This window comes from Palaemon carinicauda, chromosome 8, assembly GCF_036898095.1.
Source record: "Palaemon carinicauda isolate YSFRI2023 chromosome 8, ASM3689809v2, whole genome shotgun sequence".
In the NCBI taxonomy this organism is placed as follows: domain Eukaryota; kingdom Metazoa; phylum Arthropoda; class Malacostraca; order Decapoda; family Palaemonidae; genus Palaemon; species Palaemon carinicauda.
Genome location: NC_090732.1, coordinates 175,825,892 through 175,839,443, shown reverse-complemented (window position 1 = coordinate 175,839,443; position 13,552 = coordinate 175,825,892). Strand labels below are relative to the sequence as shown.

General features: G+C 31.8%; 1 protein-coding gene across 1 annotated transcript in view; it reads left to right on the top strand.

The window, feature by feature from the left end:
- The first annotated feature begins 2,326 nt into the window (after positions 1-2,326).
- LOC137645106 (serine proteinase stubble-like) overlaps positions 2,327-13,552 on the top strand; it is an 18,895-nt gene continuing 7,669 nt past the window's right edge. The window contains exons 1-7 of the mRNA XM_068377948.1: positions 2,327-2,517; positions 4,458-4,500; positions 5,459-5,592; positions 8,317-8,429; positions 10,306-10,427; positions 11,225-11,668; positions 13,261-13,429. Coding sequence (XP_068234049.1) covers positions 2,422-2,517; positions 4,458-4,500; positions 5,459-5,592; positions 8,317-8,429; positions 10,306-10,427; positions 11,225-11,668; positions 13,261-13,429 — 1,121 coding nt within the window. The 5' untranslated portion in view covers positions 2,327-2,421. The remainder of the gene's footprint in view (positions 2,518-4,457; positions 4,501-5,458; positions 5,593-8,316; positions 8,430-10,305; positions 10,428-11,224; positions 11,669-13,260; positions 13,430-13,552) is intronic.

Below are 13,552 nucleotides of genomic sequence, written 5' to 3'. Positions count from 1 at the left end.
ATTTAAGGATATTGCCAGTATATCTCGGTGCTGGGACCTGTGAGGCCCTTCAACACCTAAGTACAACTAGAGAATAAATAACCATGTCATTGATATTTGTAAGGAGGTCTCTGTTTGAAACCCCTTTTCAGAGGTTTCGGGAAGAGTTGATTGGGCTAAAACACCTCTTTTTTTCAAGTCCTGCTTAATTCTACCTCTCATACATATTAATCTGATTCTTCTTCTTCTAGAGCCATTTATTCTCTTACTATGTTCAATTCGTTTACTTTGTTCAGACTGACATAAATCGTTTTATAGTTTATATATGAAATATCTGTTTTGATGTTCCTACTGTTTTTAAAATATTTCATTTTCATTGTTCATTATTTCTCATATTGTTTATTTATTTCCTTATTTCCTTTCCTCAATGGGCTATTTTTCCATGTTGGAGCCAATGGGCTTATGGCACCTTGCTTTTCCAACTAGGGTTGTCTTGATAATAATAATAATAATAATAATAATAATAATAATAATAATAATAATAATAATAATAATAATAATAATAAGGAAAGGGAATTAATTGCTGATATTTTCAGCATCCTCCCTTCTCTCTCTCTATCTCTCTCTCTCTCTCTCTCTCTCTCTCTCTCTCTCTCTCTCTCTCTCTCTCTCTCTCTCTCTCTCTCTTTTAATAGCTATAAAAACGTCAAGTGAACGAATCTATTGCAAGCGTAGAGATATACACTGTATGTACAGTTGGCTAAAGAAATCCCTGGCACACCACGCTCCGAAGAAGTGCAGCCTTCGAGGCTAGTAACCAAACCGATAGTGTAGGGAAAGATGGCAGAGTTGGTGGGCGGGGCTAAGCACAGGAACTTACAGCGGAGTAAGGGTGTGGCTGTGTGCACTCCTTCCGAGCGAGGTGTATTAGGAATTTCGTAGTACAACTGTACATCATTTCTATGAATTAACGACTCTGGGAATTAATTTTATAAAGTAGCTTGATGATTGATTGATTGATTTGAAGTCTTCTGGCATCCTGACATCTAAGGTCATTGATGCGCAGCTTGGTGACTGGAAGAAAATTGGAGGATTTTGAGAAATACTCCTAATATATTTAGTAAATATCAGAGATACTGCATTTAGGAGACTTTTGTGTTTTAGAGGGGCTCCATCGAGATTAGAATAAAGAAGAAATTGATTGGATAGGATCATAATCAATTTACTGCATTGAAATATAGGAGACATTGTAATACTTCATTAGACGCATTTTCATCACGAAGCCTAGAAAAAGAATAGGTATAAAAGGCATATTAAAAAGTGGTATTAGAGGCTGCGATGACCAAATAATAAATAATGTTATTTATTTTTAGTGAACGATTAGAGCATAACTCTATTATAAGCACAGAACATAACATCGGTTTTACTCAACAAATTATTCAGTTATTAAGTATGTATGTATGTATGTATGTATGTATGTATGTATGTATATATATATATATAAATATATATATATATATATATATATATATATATATAAATATATATATAATATATATATATATAGTATATATGTATATATATATATATATATATATATATATATATATATATATATATATATATATATACCACACACACATACAGTATACATATATATATATATATTTATATATATAAATAAATATATATGTATATATATATATATATATATATATATATATATATATATATATATATATGATGCCAAAATGCAAAAAAATACAGGAAAAATAAGAATATTGAGTGAATCCTGACTAGTTTGATCATTAGTCAAGATTCACTCAATAGTTTTATTTTCTCTGATTCCTTTTATATGATATATGTAAATTGTTTATACACACACACACACACACACACACACACACATATATATATATATAATATATATATATATGTGTGTGTGTGTGTGTGTGTGTGATGTTGAATTATCAAATAATTTATCTTAAATATGACAAAATTAATAAAAAATATGTTATGGTAAAAAAACAAAAACTGTATCAATAATGAAAGATATATAAATAAAGAATCCATGATTTTCTTTGTTGAAAATATAATTTGAGAAAACCCTTTTATTCAACATACTTGCAGACCATTTCTACGTATAGATAAGATATATGTATAAAAGTCACCGATATTCCAACATGCTTATTAAGTTTAAAGTTCAAGAGTTTTCTTTCAGTCGAATGCATTTAGCAGTCACAGATCAATTCCAATAGATTGACTCTAAACGACCTATAACACCTGGTTTTTGACGGTTAATACCTACGTTGTGGGTGTAGCTATAAACGTGTATATTAGAACCTCCTGATCTGGCATCAAAGCATTCTGGGAGTGAGCCTGTCTCCACATCGGACTCACAGAAGCAGCGGTTCAGATTGCAAGGCATCAACAGAGACGAAGATGATTCCAAACATTTGGAATGTTGGAGCAGCTTTGGTCCTATTGATGGGTGTGTTGCCTCCGCTCTCTTTGGCCCACGTAGTTCTCGACCAAGAGGTAAGTGAAGTAGTGATTCTAGCTGAAGTAGTAGGTTGGGGTACCTTGTAAAACTGAAACTCAGTTCTTTGAAGGCGAGAAATGCTAGGATTTTAATTTTGAATATTTGATAGAGTTATTAGGTTTATCTTAAATAACTAGGAGATAAAGTGCTAGCTATCAGGAGGTACAGCTTATTGTCGAATGGAGTTAGTAAGGAAAGTTTTATTATTAATACTAGCCAAGCTACAACCCTAATTGGAAAAGCACGATGCTATAAACACAAAGGCTCTATTTTCATTTTGAGTATTGATAGAGTTATTTGGTTTATCTTAAATAACAAGGAGAGAAAATGCTAGCTATTGAGAGGGAGATCTAGTTATCGAATGGAGTTAGTAAGGAAAGTATCATTATTAATATCAACCAAGCTACAAGCCTAAATGGAAAAGCACGATGCTATAAACACAAGGGCTCTATTTTTATTTTGAGTATTGATATAATTATTATGTTTCTCTTAAGTAACAAGAAGTGAAAATGCTAGCTATTGGGAGGGAGATCCTGTTATTAATATTAACCAAGCTACAACCCTAATTGGAAAAGCAGGATGCTATAAGGGCTCAAACAGTGAAAGCAGCCCAGTGAGGAAGGGAAATAAAGTAACGAATAAACTAATAACTGAGAAATGGTAATAAAAATATAAATTGATATAAAGGCATACCTTAATTGCGGTATGTGAAGACTATCCATGATTTGTCCATGCATTTAAAATAAGCTTTGATACTTCAGTGGTAAATTCAGTGGTCTATAAGAGTTACTTACTAATGAATATGATTATTGGGATTCGAAGAAATATAAAAGCTCATTGAAACTCATGGAAGGACATTAGGAGTAATTGATTGCTTGATTGATTATACATAAATGACGTTACAACATTAAGGGTCATAGGCGCTGGGGGGTTGTCGAAATGTAATGCAAATTAATATTCATGTGAAATGTTAAGGAAGATGACAAAGATTTTGTATTATAAGATCTTATTCAAGTCATATCTTAATAATTTTGTTTCCATGATGAAGTTATTATTATTAATTTCATTATTACTAGCCAAGATACAACCCTAGTTGGAAAAGCAGGATTCTATTAGTGCAAGGCCTCCAACAGGGAAAATAGACCAGTGAGGAAAGGATATAAGAAAATAAATAAACTATATGAGAAGTTATGAATAATTAATACAATTTTGTTGCCATAATGAAGTTATTATTATTACTATTATTATTACTAGCCAAGCTACAATCCTAGTTGGAAAAGCAGGATACTATAAGACCAAGGGCTCCAACAGGGAAAATAGCCCAGTGAGGAAAGGATATAAGAAAATAAATAAACTATATGAGAAGTTATGAATAATTAATATAATTTTGTTGCCATAATGAAGTTACTATTATTGCTTTTATTGAACTAGCCAAGCTACAACCCTAGTTGGAAAAGCAGGATGCTATAAGCCCAAGGGCTCCAACAGAGAAAAAATAGCTCAGTGAGGAAAGGAAATAAGGAAATAGGGAAATAAATAGACTACATGAGAATTTATGAATAATACAAAATATTTTAAGATCAGTAATAACGTTAAAATAGATCTGTCATATATAAACTATGAAGAGAGATATATGTCAGCCTGTTCAACATAAAAACATTCATACAAGGACGCTTCCGTGAAAAAAAAAATTATTTAACATAAAAACATTATTTTTATGCAAGGACGCTTCCATGAAAAAAAAATTATTCAACATAAAAACATTATATTTATACAAGGACGCTTCCAAGAAAAACCCCAATGAAAAAATAATATTTGTTTTCTTATCACTTTCCGATAATGGTTTAGGGTATGATATTAAAATGATTATAAACTTCTGAAGAAAAATATATGATGTATCTAAAGGTTAATATAATGTTTTTTTTTTTCTTCACAGCCTCGTGACGTCAGAAATGAAACCGGAGTACCAGAGCCAAGAGGTAAGAGATACTACAACTCATTTAATTATTATTATTATTACTTGCTAAGGTATAACCCTAGTTGGAAAAGCAGGATGCTATAAGCCCAAGGGGTCAAACAGGGAAAATAGCTCAGTAAGAGAAGGAAATAAACTACCAGAGAAATAATAGGACAGTAAAAATATTTTAAGAACAGTAACCTTAAAATAGATCTTCCATTTATAGACTATAAAAACTTATAAAAAGCAAAAGAAAGAGAAATAAGATAGAAAAGTATGCCTGAGTGTACCCTCAAGCAAGAGAACTCTCCCCCAAGACAGTGGAAGACCATGGTACAGAGGCTATGGCACTATCCAAGACTAGAGAACAATGTTTTGATTTTGGGGTGTCCTTCTCCTAGAAGAGCTGCTTACGTACAAAAATGACTAATCTTTGTTTCCATCATGAATATTAAAAGGGATGTAAGAGTGAGAGCTTATGCAAGCAGGAGATAGCTTGGAAGGATACATTTATGCTATCATAAGATAAATTAAAGGGATGTTCTATGTTATCATTAGAAAAGTTAGAGGTATAGCTTATGCTATTAAGAGGAAACTTAGATGGATATCATATGCTATCATAGGATAAAAGAGGGATACCTTATGTTATCATAGGGAAAATCAGAGGGATAGCTTAAGCTATCATAAGGAAAATTAAAGGGATATCTCATGTTATCGTTAGAAGTGTTAGAGGTATACCTCATGATATAATAAGAAACATTAGGAGGGCACTTTATGTTATCACTAGAAAAATTAGATTAACGGTTACACCGAAATTCATGTCGACAGATTCTATCGACGAATCCAAAATCAGATTCGATTTGCTTATTTGACCCAAAATTAAAAATAGTGATAAAATGATCACCCATATATTAGGTAAAAGATAAATAAAATTTCTTTGAAAATGATTCACTCGTATACTTTCTGACTGGCTTCCTCAGCGACTGAGTGTGGGCCAAACCAAGCTACTCCCGGATCCGAGACACAGCTAGCTCCTGGAGAAGCAGTCTGCATTGATTCTCCAAGATTTCCCAACGACTACCCGAACAATTTCGATAACTACTGGGCATTTAAAGTAAGAGAAAAAACTATTCTTTATGTTATCTTCTTAATGTTACGGAGTTCTGTAACCAGGGTACAGCTGTAACTTGTTGAATATCGCCTTCTCTGTATAGGCATTTCTGACTACAGCTGTTCTGTAACTCAAGCAGTTCTGACAAGGCTCCGGAACTCGCCGTGACTTCCAAGTGCCTTGTTCCATTAATATGTTACTATTATGAAAGTTACATAACCTTGGCGTTGGGATACCTTTCATTGTATTTCTAGAATCGGTTCCTATAAGTGTTTAATTTCAATATCTTTAGTAATCTTCACAGTACTTCTGTACAGGTGTGAATTTCTTCACTAATTCATCAGTTTGTTTACTAGTGGACACACACACACACACACACACACACACACACACATATATATATATATATATATATATATATATATATATATAACATTAATAACAGTAATGTATATATGTATAGATATAAATAAATATATATATATATATATATATATATATATATATATATATATATATATATATATATATATATATATATGCATGTATGTATAAATACATACACACACACACATATATATATAAATACTATAGATATAACACATAAATGTAAAACATTGATGATAATAATGTGAATCATTTACAATTTCACATTCGATTCCCCAGTATCATTTCCCATGATCTATTTCCCATCATCATCTAATATTTTACATATTTCACCCGCACCATAAACTGTATATATGTAAAGTCATACATATGCGCATATCATTAAACTGAATCCCAGTATAATACATGCATAGCTCTTAATGCTATTATAATATTAAAGATTTTAACATTTTCATTGACTGTACATAAATGAAGGTCTGTATATAGATGAATATATAGATGGGTGATGGGTAAATAAATGAATAAACAAATAAGTAAATAAATAAATAAATGAATAAATAAATTAATTAATATATGAATAAATGAATTGATCGCAACTCAACGCCCAATTTGACATGATAATTTTATAGTTCCTCTGTTCATTGCATGAATCCCCTAAGGCAGACACATGTTATCAAGTGATATAATCTAGATTAGATTATTTGGGATTTTTTTTTTTGAAAGACTTTCAGATATAATCTTCTATGATTTACAATATATTAAACCACTGTGACTCACATTAGTGTTAATTAGACTTTCAGTTCTTCGCATGATAATAATAATGATAATAATAATAACAATAATAATAATAATAATAATAATAATAATAATAATAATAATAATAACTAAGCTACAACCCTAGTTGGAAAAGCATGATTCTATTAGACCAAGGGTTCCATCAGGGAAAAAATAGCCCAATGAGGAAAGGAATAAAGAAATAAAAAAATATATAAGAAGTAATGAATAAAAGATATAAAATAAATTAATATCAGTAACAACGTTAAACAGAATTTCCTCTTTATTCACAAACTTGGAAACATCCCTGCCTAGTAATATATTGGACGAGAGTTCGAGACCCACTCAAGCTTGATAGTTTCTAGTAGTGTCTGAGCAAAGAATGGGGGTTTTGAGGGGGCCTAGAGGTCTACCTGCTGAGTCATCAGCAGCCATTGCCTGGCTCTCCCTGGTCCTAGCTTGATGGAGAAGGGGCATTGGGTGCTGAATATATATATATATATATATATATATATATATATATATATATATATATATATATATATATATATATATATATATATATATATGTATATATATATATACATATATATATGTATATATATATATATATATATATATATATATATATATATATATATATATATATATATATATATGGCAAATCTCTATGGCATTGTCCTGTCTTTTTGATCTGCCATTCATGAGTGACCTTTAAACATAATATAGAAATTTGGATTTATAAATGTAGCCTCTCTGATATTGTTCATTCATTTTTCATTTGTATTATACAATAGGTGGCAAGTAGGACTATATTAGTACAAAATATTGCCATTTGTCACGTTTTAACCAGATTTTAAGATTTTATTTTCATTCCGCCATCATATCATTATCAACAAAATATTGCCATTTGTTACGTTTTAACCAGATTATAAGATTTTTTTTCTTTTTTTTTTATTATTCTGCCATTATATCATTATCAACAAAATAACGCCATTTGTTACGTTTTAACCAGATTTTAAGATTTGTTTTCATTCCGCATTCATATCATTATCAGAAAAATGTCGCCATTTGTTACGTTTTAACCGGATTTCAGGATTTTATTTTCATTCCACCATCATATCATCAACAAAATATTGCCATTTGTTACGTTTTAACCAGATTTCAGGATTTTATTTTTATTCCGCCATCATATTATCAACAAAATATTGCCATTTGTTACATTTTAACCAGATTTTAAGATTTTATTTTCATTTCGCCATCATATAATTATCCACAAAATAACGCCATTTATTACGTTTTAACCAGATTTTAAGATTTTATTTTCATCCTGCCATCATATCCTTATCAACAAAATATTACCATTTGTTACGTTTTAACCAGATTTTAAGATTTTGTTGTTATTCTGCCACCATATTATCAAAAAAATATTGCCATTTGTTGCGTTTTAACCAGATTTTAAGATTTTATTTTCATCCTGCCATCATATCCTTATCAACAAAATATTGCCATATGTTACGTTTTAACCAGATTTCAAGATTATGTTTTTTTTTTTCATTCTGCCAGGCCACAGACCCAAACAGCGAGCTGACGATCAATTGTTCTCCAGTGGTCATAGAAGCCAGTCCTAAATGTGAAAATGACCGCCTAGTCATCAACCATGGCTGTGACTGGTCAAAGTAAGTTTGGAGAGTCTTTATTGCATGCAATTAGTAGGAAGTCCTCAAATGTATTGCACTGGACACGTCATTCATTGGTAAAAAAAAAGAAAAGAAAAAAAAGGAGAAAAAACAACGTAATTTTAATCGGAAATTCTCCGTAAAAATATACTGTTCTCAGTCGTATTTCAGTATAATATAGGAGGCCATAGTTTTACCATACTTGTTGATTTCAACAATTAAAAGGATCTTTTGCAGTTCTAGTGGTATCTAAAAAGCCTTGCAAGATATATCCTCATGGTTAGAATGCACGACTAATTCCTTTGCAACAGCATCATCTGAGAAAACAGTAACAGATGTTGCGTTCCTCACGAGAGTTTTTTGGCTTTAAAAACTTGACATTTCAAGTGAGTAATGTTAAGAAAAAGTTTACAAGGGTTTAGAAGCTTCTTTGCTTTTCCAGTAAAGGCACTATAGTCCATTTCTTTTAGCGATGCATATTTGCACCGACTCGCAGCGGTGCCCTTTTAGCTCGGAAAAGTATCCGGATCGCTGATTGGTTGGACAAGATAATTCTAACCAATCAGCGATCAGGATACTTTTCCGAGCTAAAAAGGGCACCGCCGCGAGTCGGTGCAAATATGCATCGCTAAAAGAAATGGACTATAGTGTGTCAAATTGGAGAAAAAGTGATTTTTACCAGTGTGTTGAACATATACCTACAAAATTGATCATACGTACGCACACACGCACAAAACATTTTACCAATACGTTTTTGGAAATATTCACATACAACAAATCGATTTTTTTTAATCAATAACATTGGGTATATACACTTTACCCTCCTACATTATACCAATGGTATTATCAAATTCCCGAGTAGGAGATGATTACATATAACGAATGATATATAAATATATTTATCGCTCTATTAATCTATTTTGTGTGCATGTTAACAACGATTATTTATAACGAATGATATATAGATATAGTTATCGCTCTATAAATCTTCTTTTATTTGTGTTAACAAAAATAATTTATAATGGAAGGATATATAAATATACTTATCTCTCTATTTATCTTCCTTTTGGTGTTAACAACGATTACTCATAACGAATGATATATATATATACTTATCTCTCTATTAATCTTCCTTTTGGTGTTAACAACGATTATTTATAACGAATGATATATAAATATACTTACCGCTCTATTAATCTTCTTTTTGTTGTTAACAATGATTACATATAACGAATGATATATAAATATATTTATCGCTCTATTAATCTTCTTTTATTTGTGTTGACAAAAATTATTTATTACGAATGATATATAAATATACTTATCTCTATTAATCTTCCTTTTGGTGTTAACAACGATTACTTATAACGAATGATATATAAATATACTTATCGCTCTATTAATCTTCCTTTTGGTGTTAACAACGATTATTTATAACGAATGATATATAAATATACTTATCGCTCTATTAATCTTCCTTTTGGTGTTAACAACGATTATTTATAACGAATGATATATAAATATACTTATCGCTCTATTAATCTTCCTTTTGGTGTTAACAACGATTATTTATAACGAATGATATATAAATATACTTATCGCTCTATTAATCTTCCTTTTGTTGCTAACAAATATTACTTATAAAGAATGATATATAGACATACTTATCCCTCTATTAATCTTCTTTTTGTTGTTAACAACGATTATTTATAACGATTGATATATAAATATACTTATCTCTCTATTAATCTTCCTTTTAGTTTTAACAACGATTATTTATAACGAATGATATATAAATATACTTATCACTCTATTATATTTTTGTGTTGATATTTTTTTTCCCATCTATTTATCAATTGTTTTTTGATAAACGTAGATATTGCGGTAATAAGGTCCCTACCACCACAACTGCCTGCTCTTCTTGGCTGCGAGTTTCCTTCAGGACAAATGAATCCATAAGGAAGAAGGGATTCAAATGCTGGATCAAAGCCTCAGAAGGTAAATACTGAACTGGATACATCATTTGACAATACATCTTTGCATTATCAATTTACACTTTATGAACTTTGTTATTAATAACCACTATATCATGGTCTTCCACTGTCTTGGGTTAGAGTTCTCTTGCTTGAGGGTACACTCGGGCACATTATTCTATCTTGTTTCTATTCCTCTTGTTGTTTTCAATTTTTTCATAGTTTTTATATGAAATATTTAATTTAATGTTATTATTGTTCTTAAATTACTTGTAGATTTTCCCTATTTCCTTACCTCACTGGGTTATTTTCCCTGTTGGGGCCCTTGGGCTTATAGCAATCCTGCTTTTCTTACTAGGGTTGTAGCTAAGCAAGTAATAATAATAATAATAATAATAATATCTTTTGTTATCGAAAGTCATTTCTGTGATTATCTTACATTTTGATATATCTGTTCATGAGGGGGAATATCATTGGGGTGGCCTATTGAAAACGTCCCTGTCTGGCGTCTGCCGGCCTGGGGTTCAAGACCCGCTCAAGCTTGATTGTTTCTTGTAGTGTCTGGAACCTCACCATCCTTGTGAGCTAAGGATGGGTGGTTTGGGGGATCCTTTAGGTCTATCTGCTGAGTCATCAGCACCCATTGCCTGGCCCTCCCTGGTCCTACCTTGGGTGGAAAAGGGGGCTTGGGTGCTTATTATTGTCAGTGTCCCTTGCCGCTGCCATTCATGAGCAGCCTTTAAACCTTAAACTGAAATAATTTCTTGATTGTTGATGTCATAACAGTATAGTCATTATTTATCTATATTCTTTTTTTTTCAGTGCCAACTACGACTACCACACCTGCAACAACGACTTCCACCACGTCCACTTCCACTACGACCACCCCATCTACAACAACGACCACCCCAACTACAACAACAACCACTCCCACAACCACTTCCACCACGTCCACTTCAACAACAACCACCCCAACTACAACTACAACAACGACCACTCCCACAACCACTTCAACAACGACCACATCAACTACAACCACAACGACAACCACTCCCACAACAACAACAACAACGACCACTCCCACAACAACAACAACAACAACCACTCCCACAACAACAACAACAACAACCACCCCAACTACAACAACAACAACGACCACCCCTACTACAACAACAACAACAACCACTCCCACAACACCAACGACCACTCCCACAACAACAACCATACCCACAACAACAACAAGAGATCCTAACTTAATATTATGTGGTGAGTGACATTTCCTGAGCATTTAAGAAAAACAACTTAATTTCCACATTGATTTTCTTTAACAAGATCAAACTTTGAGTATTTTAAATTTTTAATTTATTCACTTAACGAAGGCTATTATCTAGAAATGCTTAACTAGAGTATTTTATTTTATTTTTTATTTTTCTCCATTTATTATCTAGATTATCTAGAACCGCTTGAATTGAAAAGACAGAAACTAAGAAGTTGAAAATTCTATTTCCTCACTTACATCCTTCTTCCAAATTCTGTTTAACCAATTGTCTCGAGTGGCAACTATTCTGCATATACTGTTCATACTAAGGTCACGAAAGAAAAAATGAAAAGACTTGATTAGAGTAAGTACACTGTTAAAAATTTGCCTAAAAAACCGTAAATGCTTGGTAACATTTATTCCAGGATTTTTACCATTTTAAAAACAAATATATTGACGTAAAGGAATGATGTTACGGTCACCAACCCGTAAAAGATAATAAGAAAGTATGGTGAAATTACGGTCATCCGTATTTTACTGAAATACGGCTGAGAACAGTATATTTGAACGGAGAATTTCCGATTAAAATTACGTTTTTTTAACAGTGTATATACTGTTCAACCATATTAAAACCACGAAATCAAAAGAAAAAGACTTGATTGGAGTTATTACTTTCGTCCTATTAGTGATATGGACTTACTCACAATGATCATATACAAAGATATCCTATTTATAAAGGAGAATAGGATCCCGCAACTGTCCGTTTCCTGATAATTCCAGATAAGGCAGCTGTAGGATCCCATCTTCCTGTATAAATAGGATCTGTTTGTATATGTATTCTCATTGTGAGTCCGTCGATATTACTAATAGCACGAAAGTACACTGTTAAAAAAACCGTAGTTTTAATCGGAAATTCTCCGTAAAAATATATTATTCTCAGCCGTATTTCAGTAAAATATAGGGAGCCGTAATTTTACAATCCTTTGTTATTATATTTTACGATTTAGTGACCGTAATATCACTCCTTTACATCAATAGAGTTCTCTTGCTTGAGGGTACACTGGGGCACACTATTCTTATATCTCCTCCTCTTATTTTGTTAAAGTTTTATAGTTTATATAGAAGATATCTATCTTGATGTTGTTACTGTTTTTGAAATATTTTAGTTTTCCTTGTTTTCTTTCCTCACTGGGCTAATTTACCTGTTGGAGCACTTGGGCTTATAGCATTCTGCTTTTCCAACTAGGGTTGTAGCTTAGCAAGTAATAATAATAATAATAATAATAATAATAATAATAATAATAATGATAATAATAATAATAATGATAATAATAAAAATACTACTACTACTACTACTACTACTACTACTACTACTACTACTAATAATAATAATAATAATAATAATAATAATAACATATCCGTTTTTAAAACGGCAAATATCTGGCAACATTTACTCCAGGCTTTATACCGTTTTTTTACGGCAAATTATTAACAGTGTACTAACTAATCCTTTCGTGACATTAACATATATTTCACGCTCATCACGTGTCAGCTTTCGTGATTTCTAACCCCCCAAACTGTTCATCTCTCTCTCTTGCAGAATGCGGACGTCCCTTCCTCGGTAAGATTGTGGGCGGTATAGCGTCACCCATCAACCACTTCCCTTGGCTCGTGGGTGTGTCTGATTTCGGAGGCGATAACAGACCTTTCTGCGGGGGCACAATCGTCAATAATGAGTGGATTGTCACGGCTGCTCATTGCGTTAAAGGGTGATTTAGTCTTTTTTTTTTTACAGCTAATTTTTCCAAGTTGGGGGATTTTAAGCCTTTGCCTTCTCTTTACATAGATAGTAAATATGTGTGTGTGTATATATATATATATATATATATATA